Genomic DNA, 24,050 nt, shown 5'->3' on the forward strand with positions numbered 1-24,050 from the left:
AACTGACCTGGGACTGGTGTGCCGGGTGTTTCCAGTAGGGCCAGACAGGCCCATCCGAGCTATGTGGAAAAGAGGGTGCACAAGTGACATGGGCAGCCCTGCGAGACTCAGCGAGATCACCAGGCGTGGGTCTGTGGCCCTTCTGGGTGGTGGTCAGCACAGGGACCATGTGGCCATGTTTCCCCAGGTGTTCTACACTCAGTCCCTGCTGTGTGTGGTGGAGGATGAGCCTCCCGTCTCTGCCACTCTGCCTGTCTTGCTGACGTCCAGAGCCTGCTGGGCCCCTGACGAGACAGCCAGGCTGATGGTGATGCACAGAAACAGTGACAACATGCGGCTGGCCATCACCACCTATGAGCTGGGGACCAAGCAGTCCCGGAAAGGTGTGGACGCTGTGGGTAAGGGTCCCCGCAGCAGGCCAGTCACTGTTGCACTGTGGTGCTTCCAGCACAGAGTCCTCTGCTTTCCTTTGGGACACTTTTCTTCCCTCCCAACAAGTGTCTTGTTTGTGATTATTTGTACTGGCCGCATGGTTGAGTGCTTGCCGTGTGCTGGGTCCTCTGTGTGGCCCCAGGATCCAGACACTAACCACTGGCCACATACAGCCTCACCCCTCCTCAGTGTTTTGTCACAACTATGGCAAACACACTCTTCTTGGTGCTAAGTGTGCGGATGAGTAAAAGCCACACCATTTCTTTCCCAGGCTGCTCCCGGCCAGCAGGAAAATAAGACCTATAGTTATCTCTTTTTCTGCCTCCTTTGTCTTCCGGACTGCATGTCACTGTGACTGGCCTGCCCTGTGGCCCTTGGCATTTTTTCTTTTGTGTTACAGTCATATAATCATTTGGCTCTAAGTTTTACTCTGAGCTTCCTGGCAGCTGAGGAGAAAAGGGAAACAAGATGTGTATTATTATAATCCCTCGTTTGGTATGAGCATGAATTCTTTAAAAGAGGTGATTTTTTTTTCCTGGTGCTAAACCATAAGGAAATGATCCAGTTAATTTTTCTAAACAAGGAATGCTATGCGGTATAAAAGACAGTATCTTCAGTAATAGTTCTTGGCAGATGTTATAAATGTTAGTTCTCAGGAGGCCACTTCTTGCCCCTGTTGTAGATGGGGAAGGGCAGGGAGCCCATCCCCCAGAAGGTGTGTGCCAGATAGTGTCACTTCCATGTGCACCTTGCTGCGAATCTTTGTAGTCCCCTTACCTAGAGCACCGTCATCAGTGCTGGAGAGCAGATGAAAGGGAGGCTTCCCGGGTACGTGCAGGTGTGATCACAGAGGTGTCACCCTCTCGTTGTCATCTTAGATGAGGCATGTGTGCTCCACTCCCAGACACTATTGAGAGATGACAATCTGTGTGTTTTTATTTGAAAAAGTACAACAGATTGCAAGTTTCCTCCTGCCAGACACCATGATGCCTCCTCACCTTATGAAGGGCCACGGCTCGCAGGTGGTCCTGCTGGTGTCTGGGTTGGAGCTGGTGCTCTTCACCATCCAGGGCTTGCAGCTGGCAGCCTTCCAGGACCACCAGAAGCCCATCACATCCATGTGGGTGGTGAGTGCCCGCCCACCATGCACTTGCATCGCGGCCCCGCTCCCAGAGCCTGCGGCCCCGTCTCACTGGGCTTCTCATTTCAAGGACCAGAGCCGAGTCCTCACGGCTTCCTTCGACCTCTCTCTGCGAGTCTACATGTGGAATAAGGAAAATAAGTTTCCTGTCCTCAAGAGCTGCTATCACCTGCTTGGGGGCTCCCACAGATGGGCCAGGTAACTGCTCCCAGTTTCCTCCACTTTACCTGTGAAGTGACCTCACCTGACCCGCGAGCAGCATCTGGACAGGGGGTGTCTGGGACGATCCGGGAACCTGAGGCAAGTTGCCACTCAGATGCCATTTTCTCCTCTGCTTAAAAAAAGATGCTAAGCATCATCTGCATGACTTCCTCTAATGTACAAACCACCACCTGCAGGCGGTGCCACTCTTCCCAGATGAAGCAGAGGCTCTGAGATGCAGCTGTTTATGTACACTCCCACGGGGAAGCACGGTGACCTCCAGGTGGGCCAGCTCAGGCCTGCAGCCCCACTCTTGCCCCCACCCTAAGCTGCCAATTCCAAAACCAGTTTCCAAACACAGGTGGTGGTGCGGTCGGTGCAGGTTAGATGGGAACAGTCCTGAGATTGCAGTTTTACTTTGGATTCTATAGTTAGTGTCTTGAAATCACTTAGGTTTCTTCTTGCCAGATGGAGCTCTGCAAAATGGCCAGGGCGTACAGGCCTTACCCTGCGGGGCCACTCACGCTGAGATCACAGACAGCTGTCAGTGACTTGATGAGGTCTGAGTAGATTCAGCCTCCTGTGGCAGATGTTTTATTGTTTTCAGTGGAAAAATACCAAGCCCCAAACCAAATATTTAAAAAAATTACAGATTTCTGTAACAAAACTATCTTATTCTGAGTTTTAATCAGTTGTCATTTGAAGATAATTACTAAAGTAAATTCCTAATTAATGCAGAAAAATTTCATTCCTTTTTAGAAAGCTCAACTTTCTGATAAGATACAGATTCAACTTAAGTCATAGGATAACTGGCCCTGTAAGTAGATTCTAACAGCCTCTCTTAACTTCCTGAACAAAGCATAGTGGACAGCCTGATGCTCTCATTCTGAGAAGGACTTGCATCCATTGCTTCCTCACTCAGGATTCCTCCTTAAATTCCTCTGAAGTTTGAGGCCACGTTTGCATCTACACTGCTCTATTTTTGCTAGTTAACACCCTGGCACACTTGCCCCTTCATTTACCTGCCCTTAGAGGCATGCTGAGTCTGTGTGACCAGAGGCTGGCCTTTGTGACAAGCCTCTCAGGCAGGAGAGGTCCTGCTTAGATGCCACAACCACTCAGACTGTCATGATGGCTTCCTCCTCTGAGGGACACACAGTGTAGATGCTTGTTTTCATGGTCGCTGGAAGATGGCCAGGTGAGGAGGTTGCCCAGGAGGGAATTGTGCTTCCATGTTGGCCTCAACCTTCCCCCCTCTTTTCTATATGTGTCTTTAAAGAATTCTCCTTCACTGAAATGACCCCATTCTCAATGTGACAAATAAGTAACACACTTAGAATTCTTTTAAGCAATGTGCTTTAATCAGGACCCCAGAATGGATCATGATGTTGAATTATGCCCCTTTCCTTTTTTTTTTTTTTAAGATCTTATTTATTTATTCATGAGAGACACAGAAAGAGAGGCAGAGACACAGGCAGAGGGAGAAGCAGGCTCCCTGTGGGGAGTCTGATATGAGACTATTCCAGGACCCCGGGATCACGACCTGAGCTGAACTGAGGCCCCCCCCCCCCCAGGTGTCCCAAATTATGCTCCTTTCCTAATTCAGAACAGATTCCTCCAGAAATCTGTAGTTTAGTGGTAATTTTTTTTTGTGGGGGGAGCTTCATTTGGCAACTGTAAACCCAGCAATCATGCTTCATGCTGTTCCCCATAGGTTTTTTTCTAGCACCTTTTTGAATGCTGCAAGATATAACCAGTACTTTCTGAGAGCTTTTCAGTTTCATCTGTGAATACATAATACATAAATTAATTTGCTCAAGAAAATAGGGAAAATGGGTCTGTTAAATATAAATTTACCAGCAACCTAGCTACATATCCCCAGGGATCAAACAAAGAGAAATGTCCACACAAGGACTTGTATGTGAATGTTCTTAGCAGCTTTATTCGACATGACCCTAGAGTGCCCATCAGCCGGTAAATGGATTCGCCCAGACAGGAATCTGACTGCACCATGACAGGGAAAAGTATTTTTGTACACTCAGTGTGGGTGAGCCACAAAACATTGTGTTCCAAGAAGGAAGCCAGACGTGTGAGCCCACGTAGTGTGATTCCAATTACGTGACCCATCTAGAAAAGGCAGGTCTCTAGAAACAAGGGAAACCTTGGCTTCCTGCGGCTGGGTGTGGGTGGGGATTCACTGCAGATGGGCACAACAGATCCCCTGGAGTGATGGAAATCTAAATAGGTTGGTGCTGATGGTTGGACTGCTCTGCACATTTACCAGAAATCAGTCGAAGAAAGACTAAGGAATTCTCCAAAGAGAATGAGAAGGAAACATGCTAGTTCAACCTTCCTTGCCAGCAAACCGTGCAGACCACTGGCTGACTGGCATGCCACCTGCTGCACACCTGGCCCCCGTGTAGGCTAGCAGCCCTGCAGGTTTCTGAGATCCTGGAGATGCCACCTTCCACTCTTGTTACTAATTTCTAAGTTAGTAGAACTTCAGTTGCTACTTAAACTCAGTGTGGAACTTATTCTAAGCTAGAAGGTAGTTCCTGAAAGCCAAAGTGGCAATATTTTAGAAGCAATCTATTGCACAAACCAGCTTCCACAGAAAACCATGAGGCCTGTGTGGTTTGGCTGGTTCAGTTCTCTCCACACCTGCTCACTCCTTGTCGTGCCTCAGAGAGGCATTGTCTGTCTTGCTGGGCAAAGATAGCGTCATGGAAAGGTGCTGGCCCCATCAGTTCCGCGCTGGTGTCTTTCACTAAGGCTGGTCGGGAGTTGATGGGCTGATTCTCAGTTCTGGGAAAATGACTACCCTGCAGAGATTGGATTAATTACCCATTCTCCTCTATCAGAAGTTTCTAGACTTACTGGAATCGTGATTCAGGCAGCTACCATCAGGAGGGCCCACAGCTGACATGCCCACTCCAAAGCATGAGTATGTTTGCTCATTGTTAGGAATGAACACCAATCTCAGCATGGATGGGGTGCTCGAGGGTGGAGAAGGTCCAGAGGTTGTGCTCCATCTTTGTGTAAAGGCTTTTTTTTTTTTTTTTTTTTTAATGATTTTTATTCATTACTGAGAGGCACAGAGAGAGAGAGGCAGAGACACAGGCAGAGGGAGAAGCAGGCTGCATGCAAGGAGCCCGACGTGGGACTCGATCCCGGGTCTCCAGGATCACACCTGGGCCAAAGGCAGGCACCAAACCGCTGAGACAGCCAGGGATCCCCCATGTAAAAGCTTAACTACTTAAAAGTATGTCTTCCTTAAGTTAACATGCCGCCTGTCCCTTCCTTTCGCAGTGGATTCACCCATGTGGAAAGCGACAGTGTGAGCATTGTAGGTGTAGAAGCCAGAAGCATTGGGACAAGTATTCTGAGGTCATATTGCTTCAACGTGCAGCATGGTTCAGATGATTGCGTCGATTGAAGATAATCTCACTTTGGTGAAGAGCTTGTCTACATACAAACTAAACTATTTTATCAACATTGGGAAAGGAGCAAGCAATTCTCAAATGCCTCTTATGAGACAGGCACAGTGCTTTGTGACTTTAATTTTCACAACAAGCCAATGAAGGATGTATAGTGTTTCTGTTTGTCAGACAAGGAGCATGACCAGTAACAGTTACCCATTATTGACCTGTTGTTCAGCTGCCATGCCACCTGCCCACGCTTACTCAGTAAAGTGGGAGAAGAGTGGATTCAAGAAGGCCCATGTCCAAGGGTGCTGGGTTTGTACCTTGATTGTTTTTTTGTTCAGATATGTAATGAAGTAAGGAACTGTGTTTGTTTTCCTTTTTTGTTACATGTGTCAGACGTTAATAAATGGTTGTATAACCATTGCATAACTGTAGGGGTACCATTCTGCATTTTGTGCAAGTGGCGTCGCTGGAGTTGGTCCACAGGGAAGCCCTGGCTGCTTTGGTAGGCGTATCATTAGGGTTCTCAACTGCAAGCAACAGGAACAGAAAGCTAGCTAGGAATTTTCTAGAAGGAAATAGAGCATTGCACTGGGTCAATAGGAAGGCTGGAGAAGCAGACATGCGACCACAGAAAGTGGGGCAGCAGGCAGCAACCAGGGCCTGTTCCAGCAAGATCGTGTCTGCTGTCATGTTCCCCTAGCACTCCCGTATGGCCGCCACTGCACACATGGCACTGACGCTGTCTGAAAACATGCTAGCTGCCCAGGAAAGTGGGACTTCAAGGCTCAGAACACGAGCATGTGTCTGATTTTCCAACTTGCCACATGCGCACACCACCTGGGCCAGGATGGGAGAATCTCAGCCCTTTAGCTTCAATTGAGCAGCTCCCAGTCAAGACTCACAGTGAAAAATTCTTTAAAAATAGGAAAAAATTGGGCAGCCCGGGTGGCTCAGCAGTTTAGCGCCTGCCTTCCGCCCAGGGTGTGATCCTGGAGACCCGGGATCGAGTCCCATGTCGGGCTCCCTGCATGGAGCCTGCTTCTCCCTCTGCCTGTGTCTCTGCCTCTCTCTCTCTGCCTGTGTCTCCTGTGAATAAATAAATAAAATCTTTAAGAAAAAAAAATAGGAAAAAATTATCGAGAAACAATGAAGATGAAAAGCTCTTTACTACAGTCTGTCTTTTTGTCCAGTACCAATACCTCCTTTTCCTAATATATATACTTCATACCCAACAGAGCACCTGTGCCCCATTTAGAAAAGCCCAGATGCAGTCATTTCCTTAAAAGGAGAAAATCTATATCCAACCCCCTTTTAAATCTAAGATAAGGTTTATTTGGGAATAACTTTAGGTTTACAGAAAAGTTGCAAACACTGCAGCAGATTCCACATACCTTTTTCCCATCCTCCCTGGTGTGAATATCTTACATAACGTAAGATATGTGGAAAGCCAAGGTCTTTGTCATCTTGAAGTCAGAACTCTCTGCTAGTCCTATTACTGTTCTCTCTGATACTCAGCAGTCCTGGTGCATCCTGCATATACAGACAAGGAGCATGGAGAGGAGACGAGAAGTTAGCTGAAATAAACACACATGTGACACAGCAAAAAGGAAATAGCTGTTTCGTTCAGAAGATGAAGGGAAAGTTCAGGTAAGTTGAGATACAGGAGCTTTTACTGAAGACGCATGGAAAGAGGTTGGAGTGTTGGCAAAAGAGGGGAGGTCAGATAAGAGAATGGTGAGTGTATGGCCACCCGAGCGGTGTGGACGTGGGAAAGCAGTGCAGTCAGTGCAAAGGGAAAGTAGCAGCCAGGGCCTGGCGTGTGCTGGCTCTGGTTGCCCTGCCCGCGGACAGCTCCGTGGACCCCTGCTTTAGGTATAGTGTGGAGGCCTGGAGAGGGAGTCCTAACGGGAGCACAGGAAGCTCTTGCGGAAGGTGTGTGCTGAGTCTACAGACGGGCTCCTCACAGGAAAGCGAGGTCTGTGAGATGTGATGCCACTGCCTGGGGGAAACAGTGTGTGTCATGCTCTCTGGTCCTCTGAATCCAAGTTCTGAGGCTTTCCCTTCATGTGGTGAGGACTGCTGCTGCTGGGGGAGCACGGGGACCTTAACGGCACCTCTCATTCCTGCCAGCAGGCAGATCTGAGCCTTCCTCAGAGCCTCTATTACCCCACATGCAGCCCAAGATACTCTATTAAGTAGAGAAGTAGATAGAAAATACTGAAGAATTCCTAGTACTTGACCACAAGTGAAGTCTTAACAAATTCCAAAATATTAATTGCTAACTATAGTAATTTTTTTCAAAAGACAGTCACACCAAACATGTACACAGCTCATTAAAATTCACTTTTAAATAACTAATAAGAGAAAATCTCAGCAGAAATTACTAAATTTTAAAATAAGATATTTTCTTAACTGGATAAAGGGAATACAAAAGACTGCAAACGTGCTTAATGACAGGTAATCAGAAACATTTCTGACATGAGAAGGTAAACTTGACATGGATCACCACCATAATTAATACTTTTGAAATTAAATTTAAAAAAATAAAAATGAGTATGTGTGCTATAATTTCTAAACAGTACTATCTCCTTTAAAACCCTAAGAAAATCATTAGAAGTAGCAAATCATGATTGGTGAATAGGTTATCTACATACTGAAATCAGTGTAACAATTAGAAAATATGATAGAAAAATTATCCCATTCACAATAACACCAGAAACTATAATATCTTGGAATCCAAAAAGAAACAAAATTTATGAAGAAAAAACACAACTTTTCTAAAGGAATAAAGAATAGAGATGGCCCATGTTCATAGAAGAATTGCTACTTTAAAGAGGCCATATATTGAAAATGGCTACCATTTTAAAAACAGAATGTAGAAAGATGGTTATCAGTTGTATATGGAGCTATAAGAATACAAGAGTAGCCTTTTTCTGTTTTTTGCAGAAACAAAAGGGCAAAGGAAAGGATAGACTTGCCCTGTGAATTATAAAAACAAACTTTATCATTGAGACAAGTAGCATCAGTGCGTGAATAGACAATAGATGAAACAGACCCATGTGTATTTGGAAATTTGGTTTATAAGTGACATTTGAAGTCAGAATGGAGAAATGCTTCAGCAAGTGATCTTGGAAGGATTGGCTGTAAAATCAGATTCCTTCCTCATACTGTGCACAAAAATAAGTTTTTTATTTATGAAGGATCTAAATAACTTTTTTTTAAATTATGGTGGAAAGTTAGAAAAGGGGAGGCTTCTAAAGCATGATTAAATAATACAAAACTAAAGCCCATAGCACAATACTCCCTATAAAAATTTAAATCTTTTGTACAAGTGACACCATAACCAAAATTAAGACATGCTGTTGACAGCAACCCCCAAATCGAACTAAGGGGAAACATAATTTACAGAAGAAACCAAACACTGAAGTACAGGATAAAATGCTCACAATCAGTAGTAACCACAGCAGAGTAGAACAATAATGACCTATCACTTTGCACTACTAGGCTGGCATAAAAAAAAGGTGGGGGCGTAGAAAGCTGGATGATGCTCTTTACAGACACATGGACACAGGACTCAGTGATGGAAGCTGCCTCAATCTTGGTCACATCTGGACGTCTTTGGCCAATCCAAGGTATGTATTCCAGTCCTGTAGTTCAGGGTAACAGTGTCTCAGCTCCCTAGCACCCCCCAACATCCCCTATTCTGTTCAGCAGAAGGCTGCCTTCTCTTATTCCCAGCTCTTTTCAGGATGGGGCAGGTTTAGATGCTAATCTCCTTTGCTCTGAGGGTGTAGCTCTTTGTGGTCCTAGCTCAGTGTGGGGCTCACTTCTGTGCACCTGTAGTATACACCATCCAGCTCTTAGGTGGCTGACAGCCAGCTCTAATGCCCTGAAGGAGAGGGGGATCTGGTTGAGGGAATTGGAGGTGTATAAGTTTTGCGTCCCAGCTCAGTCCACCCTTTGCACCACTCCCTCCCACTGAGGACAGCCCTTGGATGTCATTGTGGGGCCTGGCATCCCTGAGCCTCCGTCTGCCAAGAACAAAGGTGTCCTTAGTCTTTGCAAGTGTGACTGGTGTCCCAAAGTTGAAGAAGACCTGTTCTGGACACCTGTGACAAGAGCACTAGTGAAACGAGCAAGAGTCCCTCTGCAGGATTCCCTTTAAGCAGCACTTTGGGCTGAGTTGTTTGGTGGAGTGACTCAGATCTTCATCCCCAAGGTAATGGTTGCTCATTGAAAGTCATTGCTGGGTTTAACAGTTAAGAGATACCCAGTTATTTACCTGCGTTGTAGACACTCCACTCTACCTAATTATCCACTAGCCACCTTCATCCCTGATGTTCGTCAGTTACGAACCCAATCATCAGAGCCAGTCCTTTCTTTGCCTGTTGGGCCACTGGCCAAGAACAAGATAAAACTCAGGTGGTAGTTACAGTTTCCCTGTAAGAGGGATGCTTTCTGTGACCCTAAATTGCCTCCACTCCTATCTCCAGGAGCTAGGACCTATCTGTATCCCCAAGAGCTCAAACAACAAAATATGCAGGATTGGTGGCTATCATTATAGGTGGGGCCACTCTTCTACCTGTTGGTTCTCAGACTCATGTATTCTAGCAGTAGTAGCACCGTCATTGGTCATTGGTTCAGAATGTATGCCCCATCGTGGATTGGAAGATGGTCTCCAGGCCTCACTAAGTGTTGATCCCTGGCCAGCACCATAGTGGAACTGTCAGTGGGCCATGTCCCCATCACAACAGGGCAGTTAATCTTGGATGATGGGTATGGGACAAGACCAGTGCGTTCTATCGTCAAGAGCTCATGGTCACATCTCCCGATATACCATTGGTATAAAATGAGTCCTTTGTTCTGAGGCAGTACTGTGGGATATCGGTACTGATATCACAGTACTGTGGGATACTGTGGCAGTACTGTGGGATATCACAGGTAAGGCATTCTGTAAGTCTTTGGGTTCTGCCCTGGCAGAACCATGGCCAGGAGTCAGGAGGACAGAGTACTGGCCCATGATTAATGGTGCCAAGTTGATAGCATCAATCTGTTGTCCACTGGACAATCCTTCAGCTATGGTGGCAACTGTGAGTCTTGATATGGGAAATCCTTACCATCGAGCCTGTGCTTAGCCCTTATCCCTGATGCTGTCCATGGACCTTTGCACAAGGACTGGATTGGTGAGAAGAGTGCCTGGCAGCCAGAGGATGGTCATCCTGTGACCTATGTTACTGCGAGCCTTCCCTGCACTACATGGTCTCTGCCAAAAGTCTATGTATGTCTCTACCTCCAGGCATTTTCTTATGAATGAATGAGCCACTCTCAGCTTGGTTTATTTGAAGGACTTCCTTTCACAGTGTCTTTCAAAGATATCCCATGTGGTGCTATAATGGGGCAGCAGTGTGACAGGAGGCCATTTCAGCCAACAGCCATATGACAAGCCAGCCTACTTGTGATTCACTCTGAGTCCTTTCCTTGTGCTGGTTAGTCATAGGAGCTGCCCCTCCCCTCTCCCCCACGAAGCACAGGTGCTGGTTGAGGGAGAGGCAGCATAGGTAGGAGTCTGGATCATCTGTTCCTGTGATTTACTTAGGCCTTATAGCCATGCTTATGCCAGCCTCACACGGGCCACTACCATAGCACAATAGATCACTGCTGTGTACACCAGATTCTGTGGTGGGTGGATCATATCACATCTAGTTACGATGGGAAACTCTGATCAGTTCTCGCTTTGTGTCCTGCTGTTGGGTGATCTCTGCTACCAGGACATAGGAGCTGCTCTTCAGACTACCGGTTCTCCTCTAGAAGGCACAGAGTTACTCCAGAATACTATATCCTTACCAGTCACAGACCTTCTGACCTGCTGAGTTCTAGGATCAAGGAGGACATCTTTTTTTTTTTTTTAATTTCTTTTTATTGGAAGTCAATTTGCCAACATATAGCATAACACCCAGTGCTAATCCCATCAAGTGCCCCCCTCAGTGCCCGTCACCCAGTCACCCCCACCCCCTGCCCACCTCCCTTTCCACCACCCCATGTTCGTTTCCCAGAGTTAGGAGTATCTCATTTTCTGTCACCCTCTCTGATATTTCCCACTCATTTTCTATCCTTTCCCCTTTATTCCTTCACTATTTTTTATATTCCCCAAATGAATGAGACCATATAATGTTTGTCAAGGAGGACATCTTATGCCACAGCTAGGATCACTGTAGGGCCTGCTCTGGCTCTGGGCCCCTGACAGTTTGGCAGCCTCTGGGGTTGCCCAGTAAGTGAGTCACAGGAGTACTCCCAGCTTGGTACTTGCTGCCTCCAAATTCAGATTCCAGAGAGATCCACAAAGTGTTATTTTCATTGTTTTTGTTTAAGTGGAGAGATATCTGAAGTGCAGCAGCTTGTCCTTCACCTGAGAAGATATGTCCTTGACCTTCCTAGTGCATGGTTACTTGGCAAATGGCCATAGGTTCCTTTGAGAAATGACTGAAAGAATACCTACTGTGTACATTTGCAGAGTTAAAGGAATATTAGTTTCTGAGGTGGAACTGAATTTCTTTCACTCAGCGTGTTCTGCGTCTGTAAATTTAGAGCTGGGAACTGGGTGTGGGGACCCCAATTTTCCATTAAGGTGGAAGACAGTTCATGAATTCTTTTTTTTCCCTTTTTTTTTAAAAAAGATTATTTATTTATTTATTTATTTATTTATTTATTTATTTATTTATTTATTTATTTATTTATGATAGACAGAGAGAGGCAGAGACACAGGAGGAGGGAGAAGCAGGCTCCATGCCGGGAGCCCGACGCGGGACCCGATCCCGGGACTCCAGATTGCGCTCTGGGCCAAAGGCAGGCGCCAAACCGCTGAGCCACCCAGGGATCCCTTTTTTTTCCTTTTTATATGAATAAGTTAGCCCCCTTGGGAGTTATGATATAATAGCCACTGCCTCACATCCCCAGTCACGCCATCCTGACTGCCACTCTTACTCTGCCCATCCTTAGTCTGCTGAGATGACTTAGGATATTGTTACTCAAGTAAAAATTGTGAATCAAAGGTGAATGCCCCAGGTCAACTTAAATGGTCTCTTGGTTCTGAAATTTTTACCTTCCCTCATCTAACACCAGGATCCATTTTTACAAACACACTCTCCAGGCTCTATTATTAGGCAGGTCCTGTAATTCCTTTGTTATGTAGGCACTTTTTCTCCAAAGCAGGGTTTGTATTTCTCTCTCCAGGCTCTGTTGGTACCTGACTCTCCTTATCAACCTAGAGGCAATGAGGAGTTAGGTGTAGGTCCTGAGAAGGACAAACATCATCATTCAAGGAATCCACCTCAGATGAGGCTAACATGGAAGGCACTGTTCCTGCCTTCAGGAAGGGTTCAGGGAAATGGGTGTATATGTCAAGATTCTCAGTTGTCCACCAAAATATCCCAATCCCAAATTTTTGAGTGTTACTCATCCTGCGTCTGGGCCTGATTTTCACATAAGACCTGCTGAGGCTGTACATGCAGACTACTTTGCATTCCGACCTGTGCTGGCAGAAGATAAGGTTCTCTTGTTTTCAGATATTTTCTTAAGTTGGAGGATATCTATCATTTACTTTTTGTAAACTGACATGGTATTGAATTTCATCCAACTACTGGAGTGAAAACTAATTCAGGTGGGTCATAGACCAAGAGAAAGAAGCAGGAGTACTCGAGAATCTAAGAGGGTGCACAACTGTGCAAAACAGTATGGAGGTTCCTCAAAAAGTTGAAAATAGAGCTACCCTATAACCCAGAAATTGCACTACTAAGTATTTACCCCAAATATACAAATGTAGTGATCTGAAGGGGTACCTGCACCCCAGTGTTTATACTAGCAATGTCCACAATAGCCAAACTGTGGAAGGAGCCCAGATAGCACAGATAACTAGATAAAGAAGATGAGATATATATATACAACAGACTACTCAGCCATCAAAAAAAAAAAAAAGAAATCTTGCCATTTGCAATGACATGGATAGAACCAGAGGGTATTATGCTAAGTGAAATAAGTCAGTCAGAGAAAGACAAATAAATGATCTCACTTATATGTGGAATTTAAGAAACAAATTTCTTTTGTTTCTTAGGAAGAGAGGAAAAAATAAGACAAAATTAGGGAGGGAGACAAACCATAAGAGACTCTTATTAATCATAGGAAACAAACCGAGGGTTTATAGAGGGGAGGGTGGGTAGGAGGATGGGGTAATTGGGTGATGGGCATTAAGGAGGGCATGTGATATAATGAGCACTGTTAGAGGATTGATGAATCACTGACTTCCACCTCTGACACTAATAATACATTATAGGTTAATTGAATTAAGTAAAAAATTTTATTTAAAAAGGTGCACAGAGTTTCCTTCCCCGTATGGACATCACATCTACAATTACAGAATATGTTTTCTTTGCAAGTACACAGTGTGTGTTAAAAAGTTAAAAGAGGGATCCCTGGGTGGCGCAGCAGTTTAGCGCCTGCCTTTGGCCTAGGGCGCGATCCTGGAGACCCAGGATCGAGTCCCACATCGGGCTCCCGGTGCATGGAGCCTGCTTCTCCCTCTGCCTGTGTCTCTGCCTCTCTCTCTATGTGACTATCATAAATAAAAATTTAAAAAAATAAATAAAAAATTAAAAGAAATACACTGGGAAATCAAGTCTCCATAAATGTTAAAGAATTAATATTATTCAAAGTATGTTCTCTGACCACAATAACGTTATTTTAGAAATAAATGATCAGAGGGGGGAGGGGCAAGATGGCGGAGGAGTAGGGTCCCCAAGTCACCTGTCCTCAACAAATTACCTAGAAAACCATCCAATCATCCTGAAAATCTACGAATTCGGCCTGAGATTTAAAGAGAGACCAGCTGGAACGCTACAGTGAGAAGAGTTCGCGCTTCTATCAAGGTAGGAAGACGGGGAAAAAAGAAAGAAAGACACAAAAGGCCTCCAAGGGGGAGGGGCCCCGCGAGGAGCCCGGCTGAGGCTGGGGCGAGTGTCCCCAGGACAGGAGAGCCCCGTCCCGGAGGAGCAGGAGCTGCACCAACCTTCCCGGGCGGAAAGGGGCTCCCCGGGAATTGGAGCAGGATCCCCAGAAAGGCGGGGATGCCCTCGGGCTCCCTGGGACAGTAACAGGCACCTGCGCCCCGGAGATGCGCCGAGCTCCCTAAGGGCTGCAGCGTGCACGGCGGGACCTGGAGCAGCTCGGAGGGGCTCGGGCGGCGGCTCCGCGGAGGGGGCTGCGCGGCTCCGGGAGCAGCTCGGCGGCGGCGGCTCAGGCGGAGGAAGAAGCTCCACGGAGGGGGCGGCGCGGCTCCGGGAACAGCTCGGAGGGGCTCGGGCGGCGGCTCCGCGGAGGGGGCTGCGCGGCTCCGGGAGCAGCTCGGCGGCGGTGGCTTGGGCAGAGGAAGAAGCTCCGCGGAGGGGGCGGCGCGGCTCCGGGAACAGCTCGGAGGGGCTCCGGCTGCGGCTCCGCGGAGGGGGCTGCACCGCCGGGAGCGCGAATCCAACAGCGCAGGCCCCAGAGCACAGGGCGCCGGGACACAGCCCAGGATCCGGCCTCCCCCGGGACAGGCAGAGGCCGGGAGGGCCCAGGACAGCAAGGACGCTCCTGCCTGGAACTGAGCAGATCAGCGGCCCCGCCCCGGAGCCCCCGGGCCCTGCAGACGGAGAGCCCCGGAGCTACTGCGGGAGCTGACTCCAGGGTCCCAGAGCTGCCCCCGCCACTGTGGCTTCCTCCCGGGGCCTCACGGGGTGAACAACCCCCACTGAGCCCTGCACCAGGCAGGGGCAGAGCAGCTCCCCCAGGTGCTAACACCTGAGAATCAGCACAGCAGGCCCCTCCCCCAGAAGACCAGCGAGACGGACCAGTTCCAGGGGAAGTCAAGGGACTTAAAGTATACAGAATCGGAAGATACTCCCCCGTGGTTTTGTTTTGTTTTGTTTGTTTTTGTTTTGTTTTGTGTTTTTTTTCTTTCTTTCTTTTTGATTTCTGATTGCTTCCCCCACCCCACCCCACCTTTTTTTCCCTCTTTTTTCTCCTTTCTTTCTTTTTCTTTCTTTTTCTTCTCTTTTCCCTTTTTTTCTTCTTTCTCTTTTTTCTTTTTCTCTTTTCTTTCCTTCTCTTTCTCTTTTTCCCAATACAACTTGTTTTTGGCCACTCTGCACTGAGCAAAATGACTAGAAGGAAAACCTCACCTCAAAAAAAAGAATCAGAAACAGCCCTCTCTCCCACAGAGTTACAAAATCTGGATTACAATTCAATGTCAGAAAGCCAATTCAGAAGCACTATTTTACAGCTACTGGTGGCTCTAGAAAAAACCATAAAGGACTCAAGAGACTTCATGAGTGCAGAATTTAGATCCAATCAGGCAGAAATTAAAAATCAATTAAATGAGATGCAATCCAAGCTAGAAGTCCTAATGAGGAGGGTTAACGAGGTGGAAGAACAAGTGAGTGACATAGAAGACAAGTTGATGGCAAAGAGGGAAACTGAGGAAAAAAGAGACAAGCAATTAAAAGATCATGAGGATAGATTAAGGGAAATAAATGACAGCCTGAGGAAGAAAAACCTACGTTTAATTGGGGTTCCTGAGGGCGCGGAAAGGGACAGAGGGCCAGAATATGTATTTGAACAAATCCTAGCTGAAAACTTTCCTAATCTGGGAAGGGAAACAGGCATTCAGATCCAGGAAATAGAGAGATCCCCCCCTAAAATCAACAAAAACCGTTCCACACCTCGACATTTAATAGTGAAGCTTGCAAATTCCAAAGATAAGGAGAAGATCCTTAAAGCAGCAAGAGAAAAAAAGTCCCTGACTTTTATGGGGAGGAATATTAGGGTAACAGCAGACCTCTCCACAGAGACCTGGCAGGCCAGAAAGGGCTGGCAGGATATATTCAGGGTCCTAAATGAAAAGAACATGCAACCAAGAATACTTTATCCAGCAAGGCTCTCATTCAAAATGGAAGGAGAGATAAAGAGCTTCCAAGACAGGCAGGAACTGAAAGAATATGTAACCTCCAAACCAGCTCTGCAAGAAATTTTAAGGGGGACTCTTAAAATTCCCCTTTAAGAAGAAGTTCAGTGGAACAATCCACAAAAACAAGGACTGAATAGATATGATGACACTAAACTCATATCTATCAATAGTAACTCTGAACTGTGAATGGGCTTAATGACCCCATCAAAAGGCGCAGGGTTTCAGACTGGATAAAAAAGCAGGACCCATCTATTCGCTGTCTACAAGAGACTCATTTTAGACAGAAGGACACCTACAACCTGAAAATAAAAGGTTGGAGAACCATTTACCATTCAAATGGCCCTCAAAAGAAAGCAGGGGTTGCCATCCTTATATCAGATAAATTAAAATTTACCCTGAAGACTATAGTGAGAGATGAAGAGGGACACTATCTCATACTTAAAGGATCTATCCAACAAGAGGACTTAACAATCCTCAATATATATGCCTGGAATGTGGGAGCTGCCAAATATTTAAACCAATTAATAAACCAAACTGAAGAAATACTTTGATAATAATACACTTATACTTGGTGACTTCAATCTAGCTCTCTCTATACTAGATAGGTCTTCTAAGCACAACATATCCAAAGAAACGAGAGCTTTAAATGATACACTGGACCAGATGGATTTCACAGATATCTACAGAACTTTACATCCAAACTCAACTGAATACACATTCTTCTCAAGTGCACATGGAACTTTCTCCAGAATAGACCACATACTGGGTCACAAATCGGGTCTGAACTGATACCAAAAGATCGGGATAGTCCCCTGTATACTCTCAGACCATAATGCCTTGAAATTAGAACTTAATCACAACAAGAAGTTTGGAAGGACCACAAACACGTGGAGGTTAAGGACCATCCTGCTAAAAGATGAAAAGGTCAACCAGGAAATTAAGGAAGAATTAAAAAGATTCATGGAAACTAATGAGAATGAAGATACAACCATTCAAAATCTTTGGGATGCAGCAAAAGCAGTCCTGAGGGGGAAATACATTGCAATACAAGCATCCATTCAGAAACTGGAAAGATCTCAAATTCAAAAGCTCACCTTACACATAAAGGAACTAGAGAAAAAGCAACAAATAGACCCCACCCCCAGCAGAAGAAGACAGTTAATTAAAATTCGAGCAGAACTCAATGATATCGAGACCAAAAGAACTGTGGAACAGATCAACAGAACCAGGAGTTGGTTCTTTGAAAGAATTAATAAGATAGATAAACCATTAGCCAACCTTATTAAAAAGAAGAGAGAGAAGACAAATTAATAAAATCATGAATGAGAAAGGAGAGATCACTACCAACACCAAGGAAATACAAACGATTTTAAAAACATATTATGAACAGCTGTACGCCAATAAATTAGGAAATCTAGAAGAAATGGATGCATTCCTGGAAAGCCACAAACTACCAAAACTGGAGCAGGAAGAAATAGAAAACCTGAACAGGCCAATAACCAGGGAGGAAATTGAAATCAGTCATCAAAAACCTCCCAAGACACAAGAGTCCAGGGCCAGATGGCTTCCCAGGGGAATTCTATCAAACGTTTAAAGAAGAAATCATACCTATTCTACTAAAGCTGTTTGGAAAGATAGAAAGAGATGGAGTACTTCCAAATTCGTTCTATGAGGCCAGCATCACCTTAATTCCGAAACCAGACAAAGACCCCACCAAAAAGGAGAATTACAGACCAATATCCCTGATGAACATGGATGCAAAAGTTCTCAACAAGATACTAGCCAATAGGATCCAACAACACATTAAGAAAATTATTCACCATGACCAAGTAGGATTTATCCCCGGGACACAAGGCTGGTTCAACACTCGTAAAACCATCAATGTGATTCATCATATCAGCAAGAGAAAAACCAAGAACCATATGATACTCTCATTAGATGCAGAGAAAGCATTTGACAAAATACAGCATCCATTCCTGATCAAAACCCTTCAGAGTGTTGGGATAGAGGGAACTTTCCTCGACATCTTAAAAGCCATTTACGAAAAGCCCACAGCAAATATCATTCTCAATGGGGAAGCACTGGGAGCCTTTCCCCTAAGATCAGGAACAAGACAGGGATGTCCACTCTCACCACTGCTGTTCAACATAGTTCTGGAAGTCCTCGCCTCAGCAATCAGACAACAAAAAGACATTAAAGGCATTCAATTTGGCAAAGAAGAAGTCAAACTCTCCCTCTTCGCTGATGACATGATACTCTACATAGAAAACCCAAAAGCCTCCACCCCCAGATTGCTAGAACTCATACAGCAATTTGGTAGCGTGGCAGGATACAAAATCAATGCCCAGAAATCAATGGCATTTCTATACACTAACAATGAGACTGAAGAAAGAGAAATTAAGGAGTCAATCCCATTTACAATTGCACCCAAAAGCATAAGATACCTAGGAATAAACCTAACCAAAGAGGTAAAAGATCTATACCCTAAAAACTATAGAACACTTCTGAAAGAAATTGAGGAAGACACAAAGAGATGGAAAAATATTCCATGCTCATGGATTGGCAGAATTAATATTGTAAAAATGTCAATGTTACCCAGGGCAATTTACACGTTTAATGCAATCCCTATCAAAATACCATGGACTTTCTTCAGAGAGTTAGAACAAATTATTTTAAGATTTGTGTGGAATCAGAAAAGACCCCGAATAGCCAGGGGAATTTTAAGAAAGAAAACCATAGCTGGGGGCATCACAATGCCAGATTTCAGGTTGTACTACAAAGCTGTGGTCATCAAGACAGTGTGGTACTGGCACAAAAACAGACACATAGATCAATGGAACAGAATAGAGAACCCAGAAGTGGACCCTGAAATGTATGGTCATCTAATATTCGATAAAGGAGGAAAGACTATCCATTGGAAGAAAGACAGTCTCTTCAATAAATGGTGCTGGGAAAATTGGACATCCACATGCAGAAGAATGAAACTGGACCACTCTCTTTCACCATACACAAAGATAAACTCAAAATGGATGAGAGATCTAAATGTGAGACAAGAGTCCATCAAAATCATAGAAGAGAACACAGGCAACACCCTCTTTGAACTCGGCCACAGTAACTTCTTGCAAGATACATCCACAAAGACAAAAGAAACAAAAGCAAAAATGAACTATTGGGACTTCATCAAGATAAGAAGCTTTTGCACAGCAAAGGATACAGTCAACAAAACTAAAAGACAACCTACAGAATGGGAGAAGATATTTGCAAATGACATATCAGATAAAGGGCTAGTTTCCAAAATCTATAAAGAACTTATTAAACTCAACACCAAAGAAACAAACAATCCAATCATGAAATGGACAAACGACATGAAGAGAAATCTCACAGAGGAAGACATGGACATGGCCAACATGCACATGAGAAAATGCTCTGCATCACTGGCCATCAGGGAAATACAAATCAAAACCACAATGAGATACCACCTCACACCAGTGAGAATGAGGAAAATTAACAAGGCAGGAAACAACAAATGTTGGAGAGGATGCGGAGAAAAGGAAACCCTCTTACACTGTTGGTGGGAATGTGAACTGGTGCAGCCACTCTGGAAAACTGTGTGGAGGTTCCTCAAAGAGTTAAAAATAGACCTGCCCTACGACCCAGTAATTGCACTGTTGGGGATTTACCCCAAAGATTCAGATGCAATGAAACGTCGGGACACCTGCACCCCGATGTTTCTATCAGCAATGGCCACAATAGCCAAACTGTGGAAGGAGCCTCGGTGTCCATCGAAAGATGAATGGATAAAGAAGATGTGGTTTATGCATACAATGGAATATTACTCAGCCATTAGAAATGACAAATACCCACCATTTGCTTCAACGTGGATGGAACTGGAGGGTATTATGCTGAATGAAATAAATCAATCGGAGAAGGACAAACAGTGTATGTTCTCATTAATTTGGGCAATATGAACAATAGTGAAAGGGAATATAAAGGAAGGGAAAAGAAATGTTGGGAAATATCAGGAAGGGAGACAGAACATAAAGACTCCTAACTCTGGGAAACGAGCTAGGGGTGGTGGAAGGGGAGGAGGGCGGGTGTTGGAGGGGAATGGGTGACGGGCACTGAGGTGGACGCTTGACGGGATGAGCACTGGGTGTTTTTCTGTATGTTGGTAAATTGAACACCAATAAAAATTAATTTAAAAAAAAAGAAAGAAAGAAATGATCAAAAAAGGAAATAAATGATAAAGATATAATCAGAAATTTCCATGTTTTGAAATGAAGTTTATTACAATAACCACATGTCAAAGAATACACTGAAAAATAAATTTAATCATTTTTGATCAAATGATGAAAACATTCTATGAATCAAAACTTGCAGAATGCAGGTAACCCAGTATGTGGAATTTATAGCCATAAGTGCCTATTTTGGGAAAGAAAAAAGCTGACAATTAGTGAACCTCCAACCCATCTTAAAATGTTAGAAAAAAATAACAGGAAAATAAAAATGGAAATGAAATTATAAAAATAGTGACTTATAAAACAAAAAATATATAATAAAGAGGAACAACAGGGGATCCCTGGGTGGCTCAGCGGTTTAGCACCTGCCTTCAGCCCAGGGTGTGATCCTGGGTTCCCGGGATCGAGTCCCACATTGGGCTCCCTATGTGGAGTCTGCTTCTCCCTCTGCCTGTGTCTCTGTCTCTCTCTCATGAATGAATAAAATATATTAAAAAAAGAGGAAAAACAGAAGTTAACATTTGGCTCTTTAACAAGACTAATAAAATTTCCAACTCCCTATGAAGACTAAGGAACAGAAACAGCACAAAAGGTGAACAGGGGGAATGTGAAAGGACATTACTAAGGAGAATGTGGAGGATAATGTGAATAATGGTAGGCCAGTAAAGTCTTAATTTGGATGACATGGATAAACCTAAGAAAGGGACTATCCTGCAGAAGAAATAGGAAGGCTGAATGGTTCTATAGTCATTAAAAATAGAATTGAACAGAATTAAGAGTTTCCTCAGAAATTAGAAGATAGGATGGCAAGTAAGCACATGAAAAATGTTCAGGATCATTAGTCATCAGGGAATGCAAATTAAAACCACAGCTGCTAGTATAGGTAAAACTTTAAAGGAAAATGTCAAGAATACCAAATGTTGGCCAGGATGTGGGGCGATGGGAACTCGCCTGGCCCACTGCTGGGAGGGAAAATGGTTTCTCCTGCTTGGAATATAGTTTGACGGTTTCTTATCCAGTTACACATCACTTCACAGACCAGCAGTCCATGCCAGTTCTGTATGTTTACCCAAGAATAATAAAAATATATGTGTACATAAGGAAGAGTGTAAAAACTTTGTTGTTTGCTGACAGCTTTTAAGCCTACCACTTCTCTCTTCCCTTTCTGCTCACTTTTGGGCAGGCTGACAAGACCTCAGTACAGGTGCCTGTTCCAATGGTGAAGATACAAGGCTCAAGCCACACAAGCCCCTGCCCATGCTCAGGAACCTTCCTTTGGCCCCAATCTCAACTACCCTAAACCTCCACACCAGTGCCGTTTCCTTGATCTTCCAAGTCACTTTTGCTTGGTAGCCATCCTGCTCTCCCAAGAAAGCCTTGTTATGTAAATAAGAAAAGTCTTAGTCTGTGGTAACATCATCAGTGTGGACAACCAAGCCGAACATGGCAAATCTGCTTCTGCAAGGTGGCCACCAAATCTACACAAAAGCTTGTGTGTGAATGTTTATAGGAACTTTATTGAAAATAACCAGAAGCCAGGAATGAACCCAAATGTTCATCATCTGGTGAGTGGATAAACAAATTGCATTTGTAGTGAAATACCACTCGGCAATAAAAAGGAACAAAATCCTGATACATGCAAAAACATGGATGAACCTTGAAAGTGTTAGGCTAAGTAAAAAGCCACTTAGAGCAGCAGGCTTTCCCCCCCAGCCTGATGATTCTACTTAGAATATTCCACTTAGAGGATATTCTTGAAAATTCAAAACTATAGGAATGGAAACCAAATCAGCAGTCTCCTGGGCCTGGCGGTAAGAAGAGCGGATTGAACACCAAGGGGCACAATAGGATTTTTGGTTATTAATGGTCTACATCTTGTAGTGGTGATAGGATATAGACATTTGTCTAAATCCACCCAAGTATACGCTCATAAAAAGTGAATTTTACTGCATATAAATTACACCTCAGTAAGCCTGACTTAAAAGATTTCCCCAAAAGGAAACTTTAGACTTCACTGGTGAGTTCTGCTAAATCTTTAATGAAAAAGCAATTCCAAATCTTACACCATTTCCAGAGAATAGAAATAAGTGAACACTCCCAACATTTTAAAAGGCTAACATAACTTGATAGTCAAACCTGACAAAGACATTAAAAGAATAGAAAATTTAGGCCAGTGTCCATTATAAACATGGGTACAAAATGACAAAATGTCAGTAAAACAAATCCAGTGATACATTTTTAAAACGGACAGTATATCATAGTCAAGATAGGTTTATCCTAGGAATGTAAGGTTGGTATAATTTTAGAAAATCTATTAATGCCATTTGCCACATTAACAGATTAAAGGATTAAAATATACCTCAAAAGATGCAGAAAAATTAATAGAATTTAATATTTACGTTAATAACCAGCAAGCAAGGAATAAAGGGTAACATACTGAGAAATGTATCTATATTAGATCTACCACAAAGCATCCTTACTAGTACATTGAAATTTTTTTTTTACGATTTTATTTATTCATGAGAGAGAGGGAGAGACACAGGCAGAGGGAGAAGTAGGCTCCCTGCAGGGAGCCTGATGTGGGACTTGATCCTGTATCCTGGGATCACGCCCTGAGCCAAAGGCAGATGCTCAACCACTGAGCCACCCAGTCGTCCCCATTGAAATCTTAGTATTTATGATCAGGAACAAAACAACCCACTTCTGTTTAACATTTTTAATGGAGAACCGAGCCTGGGGAGGAAGGTACATAAAGATAAATGTATAATGATTGGATAGGATGAAACAACAGTCTATCCTTTTTGCAAGTAAAATGATTATATATGTAGCAAATCCCAAATAGTCTTCAAATAAACTATTAGCACTGATAAGATATTTTATCAATTTTCCTAGATACAAACTGAGTTAAAATCTATTGTTCTTCTACATACTAGGAATTTACAAAATGGAAGAGGAGATACTAATTAAAATGCAATTTTTAAAGTTTTAAGTGCCTAGGAATAAATGCAACAAAATATGTATACAAAATTTTCAAGTAAAATAAATCTCTACTTAGATCTATTAAAGAAGACCCAAGTAAATGCAGAATATCATATTCTTGGGTCAGAGAACTGAGTGGTGAAGATATGTCAGTAATGTCAGATTTTATATTTTCCCCCAATGCAACCCCAACAAAATCTCAACATATTTTTTCTGTAACTTGGCAATATGATTCTAAAATTTGCACAGATGCCAAGGGCTGAGACTAGCTAAGGCACAGTCAAAAATGAAATTAAGGTGTGATATGAACACTTATGAAGATTAAGATAGTGCAGTATTGGTGGGATGAGAAGGAAGGTGAGAAAGATTAAGGAAATAAGGTCGAGCCTGGAAACAGACCCATGGACATATACACAGAACAGGGAAGTGATAGTGAAGAGCATTGAGAGGGAAGGACAGTTTTTAGAAATAAATAGGATTGGGGTAATTGGGTAGCCATCTGGGGGAAAAAAAAAAACTGGAATTTTTTCTCAAACTACATGCAAGGATCAATTCCGTGACCCATGGGAAATAAACTATAAAGCATTTAGAAGAGTTAACATATGGAAGAGTTTGCTTTTACTGTGTGGTGTTAGAAT

The 24,050-nt window shown here is 43.9% G+C and overlaps 1 protein-coding gene across 2 annotated transcripts in view; it reads left to right on the plus strand.

Annotated features, from left to right (window-relative positions):
• LOC121485293 (F-box/WD repeat-containing protein 12-like) overlaps positions 1-5,625 on the plus strand; it is a 31,021-nt gene extending 25,396 nt beyond the window's left edge. For both annotated transcript variants that reach the window (XM_041745468.1, XM_041745469.1), the window contains exons 7-10: positions 188-398; positions 1,381-1,559; positions 1,644-1,771; positions 5,084-5,625. In XM_041745468.1, the coding sequence (XP_041601402.1) occupies positions 188-398; positions 1,381-1,559; positions 1,644-1,771; positions 5,084-5,210 (645 nt within the window). In that variant the 3' untranslated portion in view covers positions 5,211-5,625. The remainder of the gene's footprint in view (positions 1-187; positions 399-1,380; positions 1,560-1,643; positions 1,772-5,083) is intronic.
• Positions 5,626-24,050: the final 18,425 nt, after the last annotated feature.

This window comes from Vulpes lagopus, chromosome 2 (genome assembly GCF_018345385.1).
Source record: "Vulpes lagopus strain Blue_001 chromosome 2, ASM1834538v1, whole genome shotgun sequence".
In the NCBI taxonomy this organism is placed as follows: domain Eukaryota; kingdom Metazoa; phylum Chordata; class Mammalia; order Carnivora; family Canidae; genus Vulpes; species Vulpes lagopus.